Source organism: Myotis yumanensis, unplaced genomic scaffold (assembly GCF_028538775.1).
Source record: "Myotis yumanensis isolate MYYU_CA2020_CCGP unplaced genomic scaffold, mMyoYum1.0.hap1 SCAF_22, whole genome shotgun sequence".
NCBI classification, from domain to species: domain Eukaryota; kingdom Metazoa; phylum Chordata; class Mammalia; order Chiroptera; family Vespertilionidae; genus Myotis; species Myotis yumanensis.
The window spans coordinates 5,754,918-5,774,151 of NW_027223773.1; the positions used below are offsets into that span (position 1 = coordinate 5,754,918).

General features: G+C 45.5%; 1 protein-coding gene across 1 annotated transcript in view; it reads right to left on the reverse strand.

Moving 5' to 3' along the window:
* DNAH14 (dynein axonemal heavy chain 14) overlaps positions 1-19,234 on the reverse strand; it is a 142,861-nt gene that overhangs the window by 76,995 nt on the left and 46,632 nt on the right. Inside the window, exons 26-39 of the mRNA XM_070401461.1 lie at positions 17,323-17,410; positions 15,704-15,957; positions 14,177-14,408; positions 13,425-13,478; positions 11,147-11,292; positions 10,112-10,180; positions 9,452-9,638; positions 8,570-8,643; positions 7,835-8,006; positions 6,226-6,315; positions 4,905-5,042; positions 2,948-3,163; positions 1,991-2,084; positions 758-966 (exon numbers count right to left, since the gene is read on the reverse strand). Coding sequence (XP_070257562.1) covers positions 758-966; positions 1,991-2,084; positions 2,948-3,163; positions 4,905-5,042; positions 6,226-6,315; positions 7,835-8,006; positions 8,570-8,643; positions 9,452-9,638; positions 10,112-10,180; positions 11,147-11,292; positions 13,425-13,478; positions 14,177-14,408; positions 15,704-15,957; positions 17,323-17,410 — 2,023 coding nt within the window. The remainder of the gene's footprint in view (positions 1-757; positions 967-1,990; positions 2,085-2,947; positions 3,164-4,904; positions 5,043-6,225; positions 6,316-7,834; positions 8,007-8,569; positions 8,644-9,451; positions 9,639-10,111; positions 10,181-11,146; positions 11,293-13,424; positions 13,479-14,176; positions 14,409-15,703; positions 15,958-17,322; positions 17,411-19,234) is intronic.

Below are 19,234 nucleotides of genomic sequence, written 5' to 3' on the forward strand. Positions count from 1 at the left end.
GTAACTACATTCATAGTCATTTTCAGGCCAGGAGCCGGTAGAAGACACAACACTTTTAACTACTGGGACCACTCACATAGAAAGTGCTGTAGAGCCCCGCTAGCGTGGCTCAGTGGTTGATGTCGACCTGTGAACCAGGAGGTCTCGGTTCGATTCCCAGTCAGGGCACATGCCCAGGCTGCGGGCTTGATCCCTAGAGTAGGGCATGTAGGAGGCAGCCGATCAATGATTCTCTCTCATCACTGATGTCTCTCTCTCTCTCTCTCTCTCTCTCTCTCTCTCTCCCTTCCTCTCTTAAATCAATAAAAATACAATTTTTTTAAAAAAGTGAGTCTCTAGCTAGAGATATTCAACTATAAAAATAGTGCTGTAGATAGTGAGTGGTTATTATCCTAAACAGCACCTTTTCTTTGTAAAGAAATTTGATTTTGGCCCAGTTGGCGTGGCTCAGTGGTTGAACATCAACCTATGAACCTGGAGGTCACGGTTCAATTCCTTGTCAGGGCACATGCCTGGGTTGTGGACTTGAGCCTCAGTGGGGGGCGTGTAGGAGAAAGCTGATCATTGATGCTCTCTCATCATTGATGTTTCCATCTCTCTCTCCCTCTCCCTTCCTTTCTGAAATCAATCTATCTATCTATCTATCTATCTATCTATCTATATATATATACACATATATACACACACACACACATATACATACATACATACATACATATATATTTGTATATAAAGAAATTTGATTTTGAAGACTTACCATATAAACCATTGCACACCGGCTGACAGTGGCGGGACTGGCGTGAGAGAGACTGTCCACTTCAAAAATCACTCTTATTTTGTTAGTTAACGTGATTCGTTCGCTGTTCGCGAGGCACAGAGTCCCAGTGTCATCCAGCATCGAGTTCAGGCTTTCTACCCAGAAGATGTCCACGGGACCGTCCAGGACAACCCACTGCCAATCGAACTCTGCAGAGAAACACATGCTGCGTGGACCGGGGGACCATCCCAGTCTACTTCCATTCCAGCCTCCGATGTTCTGTCTCATTTAGAAAATGCCTCCTAATGACGATGGAAAATGGTGCCCGAGGACACACTAGAGCAGTGGTTCTCAACCTTCCTAACGCCGCGACCCTTTCATACAGTTCCTCATGTTGTGGTGACCCCCAACCATAACATTATTTTCGTGGCTACTTCATCACTGTCATGTTGCTACTGTTATGAATCGTCATGTAAATATCTGATATGCAGGATGTATTTTCATTGGTACAAATTGAACATAATGAAAGCATAGTGATTAACCACAAAAACATGTAATTATATATGTGTTTTCCGATGGTCTTAGGAGACCCCTGTGGAAGGGTCGTTCGACCCCCAAAGGGGTCGCGACCCGCAGGTTGAGAACCGCTGCTCTAAGGAAGCAGAAGCAGCAGCTGAGGTCCCTTTCAAAGTCTGGAACGTAAGTGCCCTCCTGGGGGCGCTGCTGCCCGGACATCACCAGGGAGCATGGAAGCAGTGGCCGGGGTCCTGCAGGGACTGACTACACATCTCGGTCCCCTGGCACACAGCACCGCGGCGTCCGCTGGGTGTCGGATGCATTGGAGATGACCAGGCCTGGGTCACGTGATCAGGTCTGGGAGAGTTCAGCCTGCGTGGGGCCCACTCGGGGCACTGTATTGCAGTGGGGCCGGGCTGCTGCTCACCCGGTGAACTTCTACCGGTAATAGCTACTTGGTGCAAACCAAAAGGGCTCCACGTGAGCCCCGGTATCTATGGAACATAGTCACATGGGCTGTAAGATAACGTGGTAAAATGACACACATTTCAAATGAGCGCGCACACACACACACACACACACACACACAAAATAGCACAAGAACAATAGCACGCATCAAAAATGTTTAAAAAATATACATAAACGAAGTTCAGAATGGGTCAGCTTGCCCTCTTAGGTTAGTCCGTCATCTAGATGAAACTGAATCATCATACTTACTCTCACTTTCGGTAACTTGCACCTCTTTCTCCATCCCTTTCTTAAACGTAGTAGCATTGATATCTGATGTATTAAAGGCACGAAGTTGGAAAACCTAAAATAAGTGATCAATAATGTTTACGTTTTCATCTGACCACCCGTTCCCATGAAAATGGACTATATGTCAATCTGCTTTCTTTTGCGATAAAAATAAAAAAAGGCGGAAGGTTCCGTAGCTGAGAAGACCTCCACGTGACCATCGCAGTGGACAGTAATGCTGTGACCACAGGTCATGTCCTTTTAGAACATTTAGTCCCCGCACCCCGAAAGATAATACAATGTTGTTATGTAATATTCAAATAGTGCAGCAAAGCATGAAGGGGGAAGCAGAAATTCCATTGATTTTGAGAGAGAGAGTGGAAGAGAGAGGAAAAGACAGGAACATTGGTGTGAGAGAGACACGTCGATTGGTTGCCTCTTGCATGAGCCCTGACCAGGGCCTGGGCCGGGGAGGAGCCTGCAACCAAGTTATTTGCCCTTGACTGGAATCCAACCCGGGACCCTTTGGTCTGCAGGCTGACGCTCTAGCCCAGTGATGGTGAACCTTTTGAGCTCGGCGTGTCAGCATTTTGGAAAACCCTAACTTAACTCTGGTGCCGTGTCACATATAGACATTTTTTGATCTTTGCAAACATAGTAAAACAAAGATTTATATTTTTGATATTTATTTTATATATTTAAACGCTATTTAACAAAGGAAAATCAACCAAAAAAATGAGTTCGCGTGTCACCGCTGACACGCGTGTCATAGGTTCACCATCACTGTTCTAGCTGCGGAGCCAAACCGGCTAGAGTGATGATACTTTTTATATTCACTTTTACCGTAGTACGTATGTAACGATGCTTTCACATCAGTCTTTAGAGAATGAAATAACCCACAATAGTCAAATAAAAATAATCATTCCATGCTCCACTTACATTAGCTAAATCCGAGATTCTTGATTTTAGTACAAGATCGCTATCTTTCTTTGAAGAGCTTATACTGTTATAATATACGTAGTTTCGAATGATTGCTGATAACAATCCATCGGTCCATTCCATGGTATTAGGATCCAGTTGTCCATACAGTTCACTAACCGTGACACCCTTGGGATTTAAAACCCAAGTATCCACTTTTCCCTTTCTTCCTGGAATCTGAGAAAAATCCAGGGGGGGTTTTTATTTTATTTTATTTATTTTTTAATATATTTTATTAATTTTTTACAGAGAGGAAGGGAGAGAGATAGAGAGTTAGAAACATTGATGAGAGAGAAACATCGATCAGCCGCCTCCTGCACACCTCCAACTGGGGATGTGCCCGCGACCCAGGTACATGCCCTTGACTGGAATCGAACCCGGGACCTTTCAGTCCGCAGGCTGATGCTCTATCCACTGAGCCAAACGGGTTTCGGCAAGGGTGGGTTTTTAAAGACATTAACTACATACAGTCCGGATGCCACCCTACCAACCTGGTTCTTACCGAACAGGAAAGGGGAAAAGGGAAAGCCAGGTAGACGGCAGACGTAGGCCCAGCCGGGTCTGGGTGGCATGGGAAGGTGCCTACCTGCTTGCCTGTCCATCGCACCTGAAAGCGAGTCCGCACGGGCGTGGCCCCCCGCAAGCACGCGGAACCTGAACATATCAACTCCCCAACCAGGAAGTGTCTCTTCTCTCTCTTTGGCCTGTTGGGACTCCTGCGGAGGGATGCCCTCCCCCAGGCCCACAGGGTTCATGGTCACATGGGGCTCCACGCAGGGACCAATGGACTTGAATCAGCCTGAATGCTGCAGTACACCGGCTGCCACATGGAACGGATACTCTGGACCCTGGCTGAAGGGGAGGGGACTTTGGAATCCGAGAAATGTAACTCTATGCCAGTGAAATCTACAGAAAATTCCTTTTCTGAAGATAATCGCAAGAGCCTCACTCCCACCCGTGCCTGGGAAGTCTGGCCCATTCATTCCTCCGGCATCAGTACAAATTATTTAATTGTTTGCACGGCTGTGACCACAGGGTTTTAGGAGAGATCTTTCACTCCAAAGAAAGGTTCACTATAAAGGTAGCAATTTCCAAGGAGCTATAAAAAATGGATGTTAGGAAAATTAGCCATAATCCTCAAATCATAAACATCCTGGCTATTACAAATAATATCCCTTTATATAAGAAACGGAAGTACACGCTATGTATTGGAGTCTACCTTTATAGGGAATAAAAATATATCATGGAAAAGTAGGAGTTATTCTAGGAATTCCAGGACAATTTAACATTAGTAAATCTATCAACATAGCTCAGTACATTAACCAATTAAAATGTAAAAAGCAGATGCTAAAATCACTTCATAAATTCTAGGAGTCAAAAACCAAAGTATAATAAGAACTGAAAAAAAAGTATTATTAAAGAATGATAATATCAAAGTACGATAAAGAATATGTATCATAGACCCAGAGTAAACATATTAAATGCATAAATATTAACTGCATTCCAGATAAAGTAAGAAATAAGATATTATAGTTAACATTGTCTTGAAGGGTAAATCAATGCAGTAAGTTAAGAATATAAGTTACATAAATATTAGGAAAGATACAAAATTATATTCATTTGAAGATGACTCAATTGATTATCTAAAAACTTAGAACCTAATACTCCATTAAATAAGGTGACTCAGCATTCAATAAACATACAAGTCAATCGTTTTACTTTACACTAGCAATGACCAGTTTGAGATTCAAATGAAAAACAATCCCATTCACTACAAATGATTCCCTAAATACAAAATTCCTATCAATAAATTTAACAAGTACAGAACAACTTATGCAGAGAGACCATGAAGCTGTAACTGAAGCATAAAATACGATCTTAACCCACAGAGGAACGTTGTATTTTGTAGAATATTTACCTGTGAAATGGAGCTTGTTAGTTCAGTCCGTAGTATTAGCTCTTCGATGGGTAAAAGCGTTAACGCTCTTTCTAAAATTCTTCTGACCGTCGTCTTTCCCCCACCTGTTGGGCCCACTAACATCACGCCAACACAAGCCTAGAGCAAAATTGCAGATTTAGGGCTTAAGCTTGGTTTACGAATGGTTCAACTAAGCTGAAACTTGAAGGTTCTAACTTATGAACACATCTCTAACTAGATCCACAAACCCTTCCTTCAAATTATTGTTCAATCTATTGTAATCTGGGTTGTTTTATTTTATTGTTAAAGTCACCAGAAATCTAATTTTATTTCTTTATTTTAAATGTATTTTTATTGATTTCAGAGAGGAAGGGAGAGGGAGAGAGAGAGAGAAACATCAATGATGAGAGAGAATCATTGATCAGCTGCCTCCTGCATGCCCCCTACTGGGGATTGAGCCCACAACCAGGGCATGTGTCCTTGACCAGAATGAACCTGGAACCCCTTCAGTCCAGCGGTCGCCAACCTTTCGGACCTCAGGGACCACCGGTTGGTGACTGCTGCTAGTCCGCAGACTGACGCTCTACCCACTGAGCCAAACCAGCTAGGGCCAGAAATCTCATTTTAAAATTCAAATAGTAATTTCCAATTCTTGATATTTAACAGTTGCTCTCACTTTTCAATTCTCCTTTATTCCTGTACCTTTCTCTACAATTGGCTTCTGTAGTGAAATTTATCTGGGCTTTCCTTGGCTCCGTTTTCTCTCTCTTTTGAGTTCTGATTATTCTTTCCATATTAGCCCAAAAGGCTAATCTATCTATAATAATAAAAGCGTAATATGCAAATCGACCGAATGGCCAAACTGTGGAACGACCGTCCGGACGACCTTCCGGATGAAGCCGGGGCTGCCAGGGCCTACCCTTGCATGAATTTTGTGCACCGGGCCTCTAGTAAACCTATAAAAGGAAGTACAATTGTGCTAGTCATCAGAGAAATGCATAGCCTGACGTTTTCCCAAATGGTTCATTCGTAGAGAACAGGCAATTCAGAGAAGGAAGAAGAATGGCATGCGGAACATTTCACACCACGCTTGCAGGATTTTTTTACAATTGTGCATTAAGGGGATGAAGGCGGAAAAGATTAATTTGTTGGGAGTTACAGTGAAGGATCAAACAAAGTCTAGGTGAAGAGTTAATCAATAAACCACTTTACTTTGAAGAGCGTGGCAATAGCTCTCTTTTGTAACTTCATATTGTGTTCTCCAGCACCAGGCATTTTAAAATTCAGGCAAAGAACTGCTACCAGGCCATTCTACACTTACCTGCAGCTGGTTATGAAACTGTATGATTTTCTCCTTCTGAGCTGGCCATTGCTGTAAGCCCAACAACTGTGTCGCAAGAGCTACTACTTTCTAAAAAAAAAAGAAATACATTAATTTAAAATGCAATGCAAATCGAACTCTTGGTATGTAATCCTAAAAAAGTCTCTCTTAAGTAGGCACCAAATACTGTACTATAATAGTTCTTAAATTTTTAGTTCACCAACCTGAGAATAATGAGAACTTATTTTCTACCCAAAATACAATATATCCAATTTTTTTAAAAATACACTTTTATTGATTTCAGAGAGGCAGGGAGAGGGAGAGATAGAAACATCAATGATGAGAGAGAATCACTGACCGGCTGCCTCTTACATATCCCACCCTGGGGATGGCGCCTGCAACCTGGGTATGTGCTCTGACCAGGAATCGAACTGTGACCTCCTGGTTCATAGCTCGATGCTCAACCACTGAGCAACACAGGCTGAGCAATACATCCAAATTTTATATTCAGAGACTCCAGTAGCAGATCCACAGATCCTCCCTATATTTAGAACTCATGCTTTAAGATATGTTTAAGAACTAGCTGTAACCACAGAACAAGTGTTTATCCTACAGTCAAAAAGACAATGTACATGATCCTACATCTTAGTGTAATTCTAACTACCATTAAGGTAGGTTTCCAATTTTCTAATGATTATTTTAATGTTTCAATGTTCAAAATATTCGAAGAGAACAAGGGAAATTTTTTTTAATTGATTTTTTACAGGGAGGAAGTGAGAGTGATAGAGGGTTAGAAACATTGATGAGAGAGAAACATCGATCAGCTGCCTCCTGCACGCCTCCTACTAGGGATGTGCCCGCAACCAAGGTACATGCCCTTGACCGGAATCGAACCCGGGACCTTTCACATAAGGTCTATCCACTGAGCCAAACGGACCAGGGCGAACAAGGGAAATTTTTTAAAAAATTGCAAATCTGATGTGGTCATACATCAACACATGCATGCGGCCCGCCGGCCGCGAGTTGGACATGCTTGCGCTAAAACATCCCAGGAAAAGTGGCTGTAGCTCAGAAAGATACTTAATATTTCAACAGAGAAACTGTAAGGGCAGCTATGCCTCCTTCTAAAGTGGTTCTTTCACTGTGGATGTAATTGGTAACTATGTCTTCAGGGGGAAAAAAAAGGACAATTTTATCTGTCTTTCTGGTCAACCTTGCCTACTTTCTTTCTCGTTCCTCACACTCCTGCATGGGACAGAGCAGGAGCTGAAGGAGGCGCAGAACGCTCAGCAGGGCTGGAGGGAGAGACAAGTAGTCCTTGCCCTGGCCTGGGGGTCAGCGGAGCGGGGGGAGAGAAGGGGGAGTGGGGGGCCTGCTTGGAGCAAACAAAATGCATAGGAGCCTTCCTCCCAGCTCCTCCTCCTTCCCGGCCACAGTGCAGTGAAAGCTCTTGCCCACCCCCCAAAGGGGAGACATAGATCTCCAAGTATTTCTGCCCGCACCCCCCCCAGCATAACAACACGAATAGAGCGATTCATCGACGGCTCATTCCTTATCTCGACCCTCCACCTCGAAATCGTGTGTGCGAGTTCCCCAGAGGCCTTCTTACCTCCAGGGCAGCCTGGCTGACTGGAGAAACGGTGGCTTCGGGGAAAGTGTCTCGGATGATGTTCTCAAAAGGGAGGACGTCGCTGGCGGTGCACGTGGGCAGACTGGCTTCTCTCACGGCTTCGATGATGATCAGCGTCTCCTCGGCTTCAGAGAGGCCGTCGCTGGTGTTGCTTGAAGGACGGAAAAACGAACAGAAAGAACGGGTGAGCGAGCGTGTGCTGCCGGCGGGCAGGACCATTCGCGTCCCTGTGGCGCGGAGGCCACCCCCACCTCCTCCCCGCCTGTCCCTCGCGGGCCGGCCGACCAGCTCTGCGGTTGGCATGAGGTTTATCTGGTCCCAGCTCCAGGGATGGGCTCTGACTTCTCGGCAAAGTCAGGGTCATGTCATTCGCAGTCACCGATTCAGGGATGGGCGCTGCAACAATCGTAGAGGATTGTTGTTTTTATTTGTGTGTGTGTGTGTGTTTTTTTTTTTTTCGTAGCTGCAAATAACAGAAATGAATTCCGGCTAATGAACAGCTGAGGGAAAATAACATTACGATTTATTAAGCGTCTCTAGGAGAGCGACAGCGTTCCAGGCTTCACGGCTGGGGTCCGAGGGAGTAACCTGACCCCTTTTCCACATCTTTTCCCGGAAAAGTTCTTGCTTTACGGTAGAGAATGGGTCCCACCCCGGTTATCTGCCCGGCGCTGTGTCATTCCCAGGGACCTAACAATTCCAAATTCAACTGACCTTTTAAACTTCCGCTTCTTTGCTGCCATCATTATAATTGTCTTCAGGGCCCTCAGGCCAAAATTATAATGATCCTATCAAACACGAAAATATTGGAATGATTGAAGTTTTGGAAGGAAAATGAAAGAAGTTGGCGATAAGAATGCAAAGGGCACACAGTTAAGTCGCTGATCATCGCTGCTGTGAAGAGAATCAGTGATGTGAACTCCATTTTGCTTCTGAGGCTCTCAGTTCTCCCCCAAACGGGTGCTCCTAAAGGTCTCCTTCTCAAAGGACAGTGCACAAGTATTCAAGGTACTAAACATGGGCCTGAGCCCTGGCCGGTGTGGCTCAGTGGATAGAGCGCTAGCCCGCCGACTGAAGGGTCCCGGGTTCGGTTCTGGTCAAGGGCAGGTGCCTCGGTTGCAGGCTCGATCCCCAGCCCTGGTCGGGGCGTGTGCGGGAGGCAGCCAATCAATGTGTTTATCTCACATCGATAATTCTGTCTGTCTTTCCCTCTCTCTTCCACTCTCTAAAAATCAATGGAAAAATAACCTTGGATGAGGAATGAATGAATGAATGAATGAATATAAATAAATAAAATAAAATAAATAAAATAAAATAACAAAATAAAAATAAACAAAATTTTTAAAAAAATTAAAAAATGATAAATGAAATGAAATTAAATAAAATAGCAGACACTCAGTCACTCTCCCCAGATCTGGGAGGGAAGGTCTGGAACCTTGGCCGACCTGATACACCGCCTCCCATCCCTGCTGGGACGTGGACTTGAGGTGCTGACGGGAATTCTAGCGCCGCCCAGTCCCCAGGTCCCCCCCCTGGGCCCCCACCAGACAAGCGTTGCCTCATCAGCTTCCCGCGAGGAAAGCGTGCATGCGTTACCTGCTGGGAGAGCTGCGTGCTGGCCAGTCCGTACAGGTTCACCAGCTTCCTGGAGAGCAACTTTGCAGACTGGAAGCCGACCGCCAACAGGCTGATCTCGGCGATCATTTCGTAGTGGGGCACCACCATGGCCACCGGGCGGAAGAGGGACTTTAAAGTGTTGGGGAGACCCACGTGACCCTTGTTCCTGAAGAGGGCAAGAGAAACAGGGCACGAAACACCCCTTTGCGGGTTTCCACACGCGTCGCCACATGATGTAACTTCCCCCCAAGAATCCCACTGGCGATCTATGTGATCTTTATCGGAGAACAAGCTTAGGACGTAGTTCCTGTCCGACTTTTCATCTCACAGAGCTTCCTCCTCTATGCTCGTGTCTCCCGGGGCCTCCTCCCACGGTCACCCGCACCATCACCATCACCTTCCAGGAGCAGAGACTGATCGACCCTGCGGCCTCCACCCTGCCTTCTCGTTCCTTCTGCTCCTCTCCCCAGCTTTGCACCACACTGCCGACGCTTTCCTGGCCGCCTGGCTGCCCGTGGAGGGGAAACGCCATTGCTGGGAAGCACCCTAGAATGGCAGCCACGCGGTGCCGGACCACTCCCCCGATGGCTAGACCTCAGGAGGTGGGCCCACGCCGGCGACACATGCACTGACGCTTACCCGTAATTCACGGTGATGAACACTGCACACGACAGGTTGATACGAATCTTCTTTCCTTCCAGTTCAAACCTACAGGACATGACAGGAGGCATCACGAAGAGAGCTCTAGGCCCAAGTACGTGAAGACCACAACTGCGCCCGGCCGGCGTGGCTCAGGGGTTGAGCACCGACCTGTGAACCAGGAGGTCACAGCTGAGAAAGACCGAGCGAGGCTGGGCTATGGCAAGGAAGGGGTGCAACGTGGGTCACCGTGGCCCCCACTTCTATCCACAAACGTGTGAGGCTGCATGACAGTGGCTCTAGCAGTTTGGATGAAGCCCTGGAAAGTCAAGTTGGAAGCGGATGTCCCCTAGCTCGCGTGAGAAATGTTAGATTGTCAGAGGCGTTTTAAACCCACACACCCAGCTGTGCCCACCAAGGGAATCATGCAAGTTCCTGAAAGTACCTGGAGAGGAAACCATTTTCGTTTGGATTAGGAAGCATCAGCAATCTAACATACAGATATCACTGTTACAGGACTTTTCCATTCAAGTATATTAACCCAGAGTCACGGAGTAAGAGGGGGCTTGGCTGTGTCGCCAGCAGAATTGGCTTTGTAAAAAGATGTAGAATTACAGCGGGAAAAAAAAAACCTTGCGTTTCTTCAAATGAAACATATGACAGCGTCGAGACCCCTTTGGCGTTCAAATGACCCTTTCACAGGGGTCGCCTAAGACCATCCTGCATATCAGATATTTACACAACGATTCATCACGGTAGCAACATGACAGTGATGAAGTAGCAACGAAAATAATTTTATGGTTGGGTCACAACCTGAGGGACTGTATTTAAAGGGCCAGAAGGTTGAGAACCACTGTGATAAGATGAAAAGGCGCTGAGAAAATTTCCACTCCAATACTTTTTCACTTTATCTGCCAAGCAAAAGACACATGATGGGTAAGTGGCCCACCCACACCCAACACTTTCCGTGGAAGAAAAGACTTCACAATAGTAACAGTAAGCGTGGACCGTGCTTGCAGTCCACGGGGCAGGTACCTGACGGAGTAGCTGTCTTTAGCCGCCTTAATTGTTTGGATCAGGGAGGCAATCACCGAGTGGATTTCCACATCAATCTGATTGAATTCATCGAAACAAAACCACGCTCCTGACTGAACTAGTCCGAAGAAGAATCTTCCCATTATCTTAAAAAAAAAAAAAAAGATTATTGACAATGACTACGCAGGTGAACATGTTCACTAGGATATTCATTTTTTTAAAAAATATATTTTATTGATTTTTTACAGAGAGGAAGGGAGAAGGATAGAGAGTTAGAAACATTGATGAGAGAGAAACATCAATCAGCTGCCTCTTGCATATCCCCTGCTGGGGATGTGCCCGCAACCAAGGTACATGCCCTTGACCGGAATCGAACCTGGGACCCTTCAGTCCGCAGACCGACGCTCTATCCACTGAGCCAAACCGGTCAGGGCTAGGATATTCATTTTTGCATCTTCTTCCCATTCACGCAAACCAAGCAAACACCATCAGCAAGTCTTCCCCGATGCAGGCTTTTTGTGTGAAGTCTAAGTCTGCCAACTGTTGGGCAAGTCAACTGCCCCATCTCTGAAGCCTAAACACGCAGTAGCCAACTCTGATGCCGACTGGGACCCTCGAGGCGGGGCCATGGCGACCCTCACTGCACAGCCCGGGCTCCCAGGGCCTCGTTCCAGACCAGTGATGGCGAACCTTTTGAGCTCGGCGTGTCAGCATTTCCAAAAACCCTAACTTAACTCTGGTGCCGTGTCACGTATAGACATTTTTTGATCTTTGCAACCGTAGTAAAACAAAGATTTATATTTTTGATATTTATTTTATATATTTAAATGCCATTGAACAAAGAAAAATCAACCAAAAAAATGAGTTCATAGGTTCGCCATCACTGTTCCAGACAGAGCCCTGCTCCCCTGTTAAGGTCTTTGGGGCAATGTTCCTGCAGACGGTGGCCGAGTGCCTGAAGGAAGGGGCTCCTTTTCCTCGGTTAGGACAAGACTCAGGGCTAAGGGTGGGCTGCTGCTGGGGGAGGGGAGCCAGTGAGCAGGCCAGAGAGGGGGGGCCCAGCTAAAGCGCCCACTGCCACTCAGCTTGTGCCACCTGTGATGGCGCCAGCCCAGGGCGGCCAGATGGCCGGTGTTCTGGGATCGACATCTATTGATCTGTAAGTGCCGGCAGCTAAACAAGACAAGACAGAACCACGGTCAGACCAAACAGCATCTGGGGCCCTTGGGGAGCTTCTGCCAGGTGTTAGAGAGAGGGAGGCAGAGGGGGTGAGGGGGGGAAGAGGGGATGAGGGAGCCCGAGGGAGTGGCTCAGGCCCAGGACACCGAAGTGGCTCCCCTCCTCCCACTGTAGGAATCAGAACTGTCTTTAAATGCCTGATACCGGGTTTATCATGGGGGGGGGGGGGGTGGATATTAATTTTCATTCTTAAAACGACTGCATTAAACTATTATTTATCTTGATTACTGAATTTCTTGGCTCCCCCTTAAGCTTTGCTCAGCAGCTCACCCCCCCCTAGTCCTCTGGGCCCCACTGGAAGGTGCACTCTACTTGGTACAAGTCACGATAATCACTCAATCAGCTTATTTACTGATTTTTTTTTTTATAAGCGGAGTGAACACAGACTGGAAATGCAGGATCTCAGAGGTGACGTGCTTTGAACTGCAAATAAATGACAGCAATCGAACGTAAAAGACTGGGACTTGCCATACCGCGATAACATGCGTTACAGCTCCGAGTAAATTTGCGACAGGCACGTAAACTTTTAATAAATATCCCAGGTTCTGAGATATGTCTTACATAATGCGCAAACAAAACAAACGGGCTGATAGAAAGTTGTAATCATCCATATAAACTCTGATTCAAAGTCTTGTGTTCATTAGAACTGCCTCATTGTTCTTAACGATTTACCTTGTCAGTAAGTTAATGTATAGGATTAGAACACATAAAAGAAATTTATATGAGTAGATCAGTACTCTTCATTTGTTTTATATTTATATTTATATTCCATATTAGATTTTGTTTGGAAATATCTCCATCAAAAAGTTTGCAAAACACAATCTTAAGAAGTAGTTCAGCTGAATAAAGGCAAACTGTATAATGTGTTAAGTTTATATTGCATTCTAAGTTTCTATTCTATTAGTTTAAATTATTCATAGCATATATAGTTCTATTAATACTTAATACATCTCTAAGGCATTTTTTCTTGTCCTCTCAATCCCCAAGGAATTATTTCTTTCATTTGCATAATATTTTTACCTGAGTATATAAGCTTTACCTTATAATCCAGATCCTCGAAGCAGCTGAAGACAACACAGTGCTTACCTAAGGACTGCGAAACAAAAATGTTATTTTAATATAGTTCTTCAACGACGACACAAAACAACTAAGGTTAAAACTGCCGGAGTAATGAATGTCTTCTTTTGCGAAAACTTTTGCGATTAAAGATTAGTTACACACCAAATTTTAAAACTCACAAAACTGAACTGAGCAGAAATGCTCATATGCCATGACAGTTCGATTAGCACATGGGAGCATTAAGGTCATTTTTTAAACACACCAACAAATATAAACTAAGGAAACAGCATTCCAGTGACATAACCGGCTTTATCAGGTGCTTCTGTCTCTTGTGCCTGCTTCTCTCTCTCTCTCTCTCTCTCTCTCACACACACACACACACACACACACACACACACACACAAATCACCAAGACCAGGCAAAAATCTGTGTACGGGGCTCAAAATAAATGGATCGCCCCTACAAGAAGGGAAAAGGGGAATACAACCACCATTTGCATGTCAGCCGGCTGGTCCAACGGCTTTCCAAGCAGATGCGGAGCACACGTGGACTTACTGAGCTCCCAGCTCCCCACACAGAACAGCCGCTCGGAAATGAACCGGTGCGTGGTCTGAACGACCGAATGGGCTCGTTCAACGGTGAGGAACCTCTTCACAGAGATGGTGTCCGTGTCCGGTGCCGTTCAAGTTGAGGACTCAAAGGAAGTCCTATTCTGGATGCAGAACCACTTACTTTGGCCAGGTCTTTGACACTCTCCGTTTTCCCCGTGCCGTTGGGGCCCGAGGGGCAGCCCCCCATGTTCAGGTGCAGCGCCCCGGTGAGAGCCAGCCAGCATCTGTTGGTGAGAGGCGTGACGACCAGCCTCGGCGTGCAGCCCAAGTACTCGTAGCCGTACGTGAACCTGGCATCGCCTTGGGAGACGTAGCACAACATCTGTTTTTCGTTCCATTTATACTGCAGATGTCTGAAAACAATATTTTCAAAGCTCATGTTAGCGGGGCAAAATTGCTTTTAGCTTGTGTTGCTGTTGTTGTTGTTTCAAATGCGGAAACATAATAAAGATTACAAATAAAATATTGGTTGAAAACAGAAATCAAAACATTAAAACAAATGAAAAGCGATGGAAAATTCATAATGACTGTATCAGCCACTGAAATGAGAGCTCAGAAGACTATACACATGAATGTTCGTCCCTGGAGGAAAAACGGCCTTGCTGCATCATGCTGTCAGATAAACGGAGGATTTATAGAAATATCAGCCCTATGAAGCTTATTATGGTTTCAAATAAGAATATGGCTCAAGACATTGTTAATTGTAACATCCTTATGTGAATGTAGTTGAGAGAAATGCCATTTGTCCTAATTATTTTTATAAATTGTATTTTGCCCGGCCGGCGTGGCTCAGTGGTTGAGCGTCAACCTATGAACCAGGAGGTCATGGTTCGATTCCTGGTCAGGGCACCTGCCCAGGTGGCAGGTTCAAGCCTCAGTGTGGGCCGTGCAGGAGGCAGCCGATCAATGATTCCCTCTCATCATTGATGTGTCTCTCTCCCTCTCCCTTCCACTCTGCCATCAATAACAATATATTTGCCTTTGCTTTTGGAGTCAGATCGCCAAGACTGATGTCAAGAAGCTTACCACCCATGTTTTCTTCTAGGGATTTTATGGTTTCAAGTCTTCCATTCAAGTCTTTCGTTCATTTTGCATTAATTCTTGTTTATAAGACAGTGGTCCGTTTCATTCTTTGCATATAGCCTTTCCGTTTTCCCAACACCATTTATTGAAGAGATATATTATTGGCTCTTTTGTTGTAGATTGTCCATGTGTGTAGGTTTATTTCTGGACTCTTTATTCTGTCCCATTGATCCATGTGTCTGTTTTGATGCCAATAGCATACTGTTCTGATTACGACAGCTTTGTGATGTAGTTTGAAATCAGGAACTGTGATGCCTCCAACTTTGTGTTTTTTTCTTAAAACGGGTTTGGCTACTGGTGGTCTTTTGTGGTTCCATACAAATTTCAGGATTTCTGCCCCCCCCCCCCGCTAGTTCCCATTTCTGGGAAAAATACCATTGGAATTTTGATAGGGATTGAATTGAATGTATAGATTGCTGTGGGTAGTATGGACATTTTGGCAATATGGATTCTTCCAGAAAATTAAAATTCAGGTCTGACAAAGTTTGGGGTACAGAGTTGATTTACCAAGCGGTGTGCATGTGAGAAATGATTTCATGTAGAGTTCCAGTTGAGATCTACTTACCTTGTCCACTCGAAATCCTCGGCGCTGAAGATATTTTTAAGCAGTAAGTCGCTCACGATGTCTTTGCAGTGAACGTAGAGGGTGATCAGTGCCCCCAGGACCACTTTCGTCCGCGCGTTGCTCGTGTCCAGCACCACCAGCTCTGCGATCTGCTCTAAGTGCTGTCTCAGATCCGCGTGGGCCTTTTCCAGCCCTTCTCTCGGATCAGGACTCATGAAACTTCTGGTGCAATCGTTGTAAAATATGATCTGGCTCTGCAAAGGTAAAATGTCAACATGGTAACGGAAGCATCAATTCTACAGATGAAAGCAAATATGCTCACATCTATGTGTGGCGTGTGTGTATGTATGAGTGCATTTGCATGTGAGTAAAAGAGAGCTTACTCCTTTGTATGTATGTGAGAGTTAAAGATTGAATTTTGATTAATGCTTGTGTGTGTGTGTGTGTGGGGGGGGGGACTCAGTCATTAATAAATGGAAGTATACTTATCACCAATATTTATACTTTCTAAATGTATCCTTAACCACCAGGTTAAGTCATAACGACAGCAACCTTCCAAGATGACACTAGTGGTGTTTCCTCAGTTGAACTCAGAAGTACTATTTCTATCACATGTCGTCTGTAACCACTGACTCTTCCCATACACACCAGAGCTATTTTACGGCGGCTACTAGGTTAATGGCAGATTGACCCGGAAGTTAATGGCGGGGGATATGTGAAGAGGCCGGTAAGTTACTCGAGTGGATCCAATGCCATCCATGTATCCTTAAAATTGGAGACCTTTTTCTGCCTGTTGGAGGGAGATCGGACTACAGAAGAATGGTCAGAGAGATGCAGCATCGCTAGCCTTGAACATGAAGGCCGGGGCCCCAGGCAGGAAGGCAGGTGGCCCCAAAGCTGGAAAAGACAAGAAGTGGGGCTCCCCTGGGCCTCCAGAGAGGACCGCAGCCCTGCTGACACCCCGATCGGAGCCCAGGGAGACGTGCTGTCCTTTTAAAACTGTCAGATAATGAAGGGTGTTGTTTTAAGCAACTAAGTTTGCAGTGACTTTTTATTTATTTATTTTTATTTTTTACAGAGAGGAAGGGAGAGGGATAGAGAGCTAGAAACATCGATCAGCTGCCTCCTGCACACCCCCTACTGGGGATGTGCCCGCAACCAAGATACATGCCCTTGACGGGAATCGAACCTGGGACCCTTCAGTCCGCAGGCTGATGCTCTATCCACCGAGCCAAACCAGTTAGGGCTGCAGTGACTTTTTAATGACAGTAGAAAACGGAGGCAGCACAAGAGCGTGGTGTCCCTAGGAAGATAATGCATGGCCTATTTTTATTCAAGATTTTACTGTGAAAAGTTTAAACTGGAAAACTTAAAGGGATTATAAGATGAATTCCAAACACCCACCAGCTGCATTCTACAGTTAACTGTTTGCTGTGCGGGTGTTTGCTTTATCACCTATCTGTCCATCTGTCCATCCATCTGTATATCTTATTTCCAGATGCGTTTCAGGGTCAGTGACGTACACGAGTGCCCTGCCTGATGGCTCGTCCCCACATCTGCGCTTCCCTGGTGGTGTGGCCCCCAGGCCCTCCCTGAAGATGGGTGCAGCGCTGACTTACCACGGTGAGCACCACTTGCCCTGGGTGAGACACCACCCAGCTGGAAAAATGCTGGCGGCTCCATTCCTCGATCCCTTCCTTCACAAACCTGTCAACAGAAAAATTTATTTCCATTACTTACACCTGGTCATTGATCGCGGCCAGTTAGTGAGCAAATAGGACAAGATCACAGGGGGCCTTTCCTCCAGGAACTCTGATTTTTTTTTGTTTTGTTTTGTTCCAATTTTAGGTATATGTATGGGTCCAAATAGCACCCAGAGAGCCTTGATTCGTGCCTACTTCATATCCCTTAAATTCCTCGTTAGCATCATCTGCACGTTTCCAATGGGGACAAACGCAAAGCCCCATTGGAAATTGTACCGTACCATGGCAGACATGAGTCCAAGTGTGAGGGTGATCAAAATAAATATAAAGAAATGGCAGGACATGGCACATTCAAAGGGTCTCCGGAAGAGAGTTTAAAGGGACCCTCGGGGCCGAACCGGTTTGGCTCAGTGGATAGAGCGTCGGCCTGTGGACTGAAAGGTCCCGGGTTCGATTCCGGTCAAGGGCACGTACCTGGGTTGCGGGCACATCCCCAGTAGGGGGCGTGCAGGAGGCAGCTGATCGGTCTCTCTCATCGATGTTTCTAACTCTCTGTCCCTCTCCCTTCTTCTCTATAAAAAATCAATAAAATATTTTAAAAAAATAAAAATAAAGGGACCCTCAGGGGTGAGGGCAGGGTTAGGGGACCCGCAGGGATGGTGGACACCAGGTCTAGCAACAGGGGCAGTGTTACCGCCCTCAGGCCCAACGGGGGAAGTGGACAAAGTCGCTGGAACCTGGTGAGGGCTGGAGACACCAGAGAGAGGCCACCCGTCCCAAGCTGTGGCTTTCGGTAAAAGGAACATAGATTTTGCCCAAACTAGGGAGGCACAGGGGGCGCCTCATGTTTGCCCCACGCAAGTGGACGCACGAGGAGAGGAATCCAGGCCGTACCACCCAAGGGCACGAGCGGCCAAGTACACACAAGACTGAACAGGGGCAGAGAGTGACCTTCGGGGCGTCCCGACCGACCAGAACGGACAGCAAACACTTTGATACGAATAAAAGTAAAAGCAAAAAATCAAAATCCATTTTTATACTTGATTCATGGAACAACAACACGAGACAGAAATGTTCAAAATAACATTGTGATACGAATGTCTTCTGATCATGGAAACAGCTATGACAAGCTATTCAACAAATAGCATGTAATAAAAAATATTAACTGGTGCCAACACCGAGGTGCTGACTGAAGGTACACTCTACTAAGAAGGTTTGCATGTAACAACACAGCAAAAGATATAACAGGTGTTAGAAAGAGAAAGAAACTGGCAAACGCACGGAAAAAGTAGGACATGATTGCATAGTTGCCTAAGAAAGTAAGTAGACCCAAAAGTGAATAAGAATATCAAGAAAAGTTCACCCTAAGGAAATGTATGCATGTAATTTCTAATATCCACAAATTAAAGATGAAACTGCATTTGAGTTTCTCAGTAGATTCACAGAAGTCATTTGAGGCAGCTGAACATCTTTAATTATTAGAGACGGTGATAAGGCGCAGTTTCCAGAAACCTGAGCATCATAACTGAAGGCGAATCGCGAGCAGCTTTCCCAATAAAACTAGAAGCAACAGTTTCTGCTCACTGGCATCTGTGCTTTTCAACACTGAACAAAATATGTCACCCTAGACAACATCGAAAGGAAAGGACATTAAAAAAAAAAAACTATAAAAAAAAACCCCAAAAAACTGTAAAGACAGAGAGAGAACTATCATCATTAGCGAAGGATAAGATTGTCTAACCAGCCATTGGAAACCTGCATGGCTCTCAAATGCCCAGATGCATTTTGGGGGTTCCCTGCCTACAAAAAGAAGCACCCTCCCCCGTCA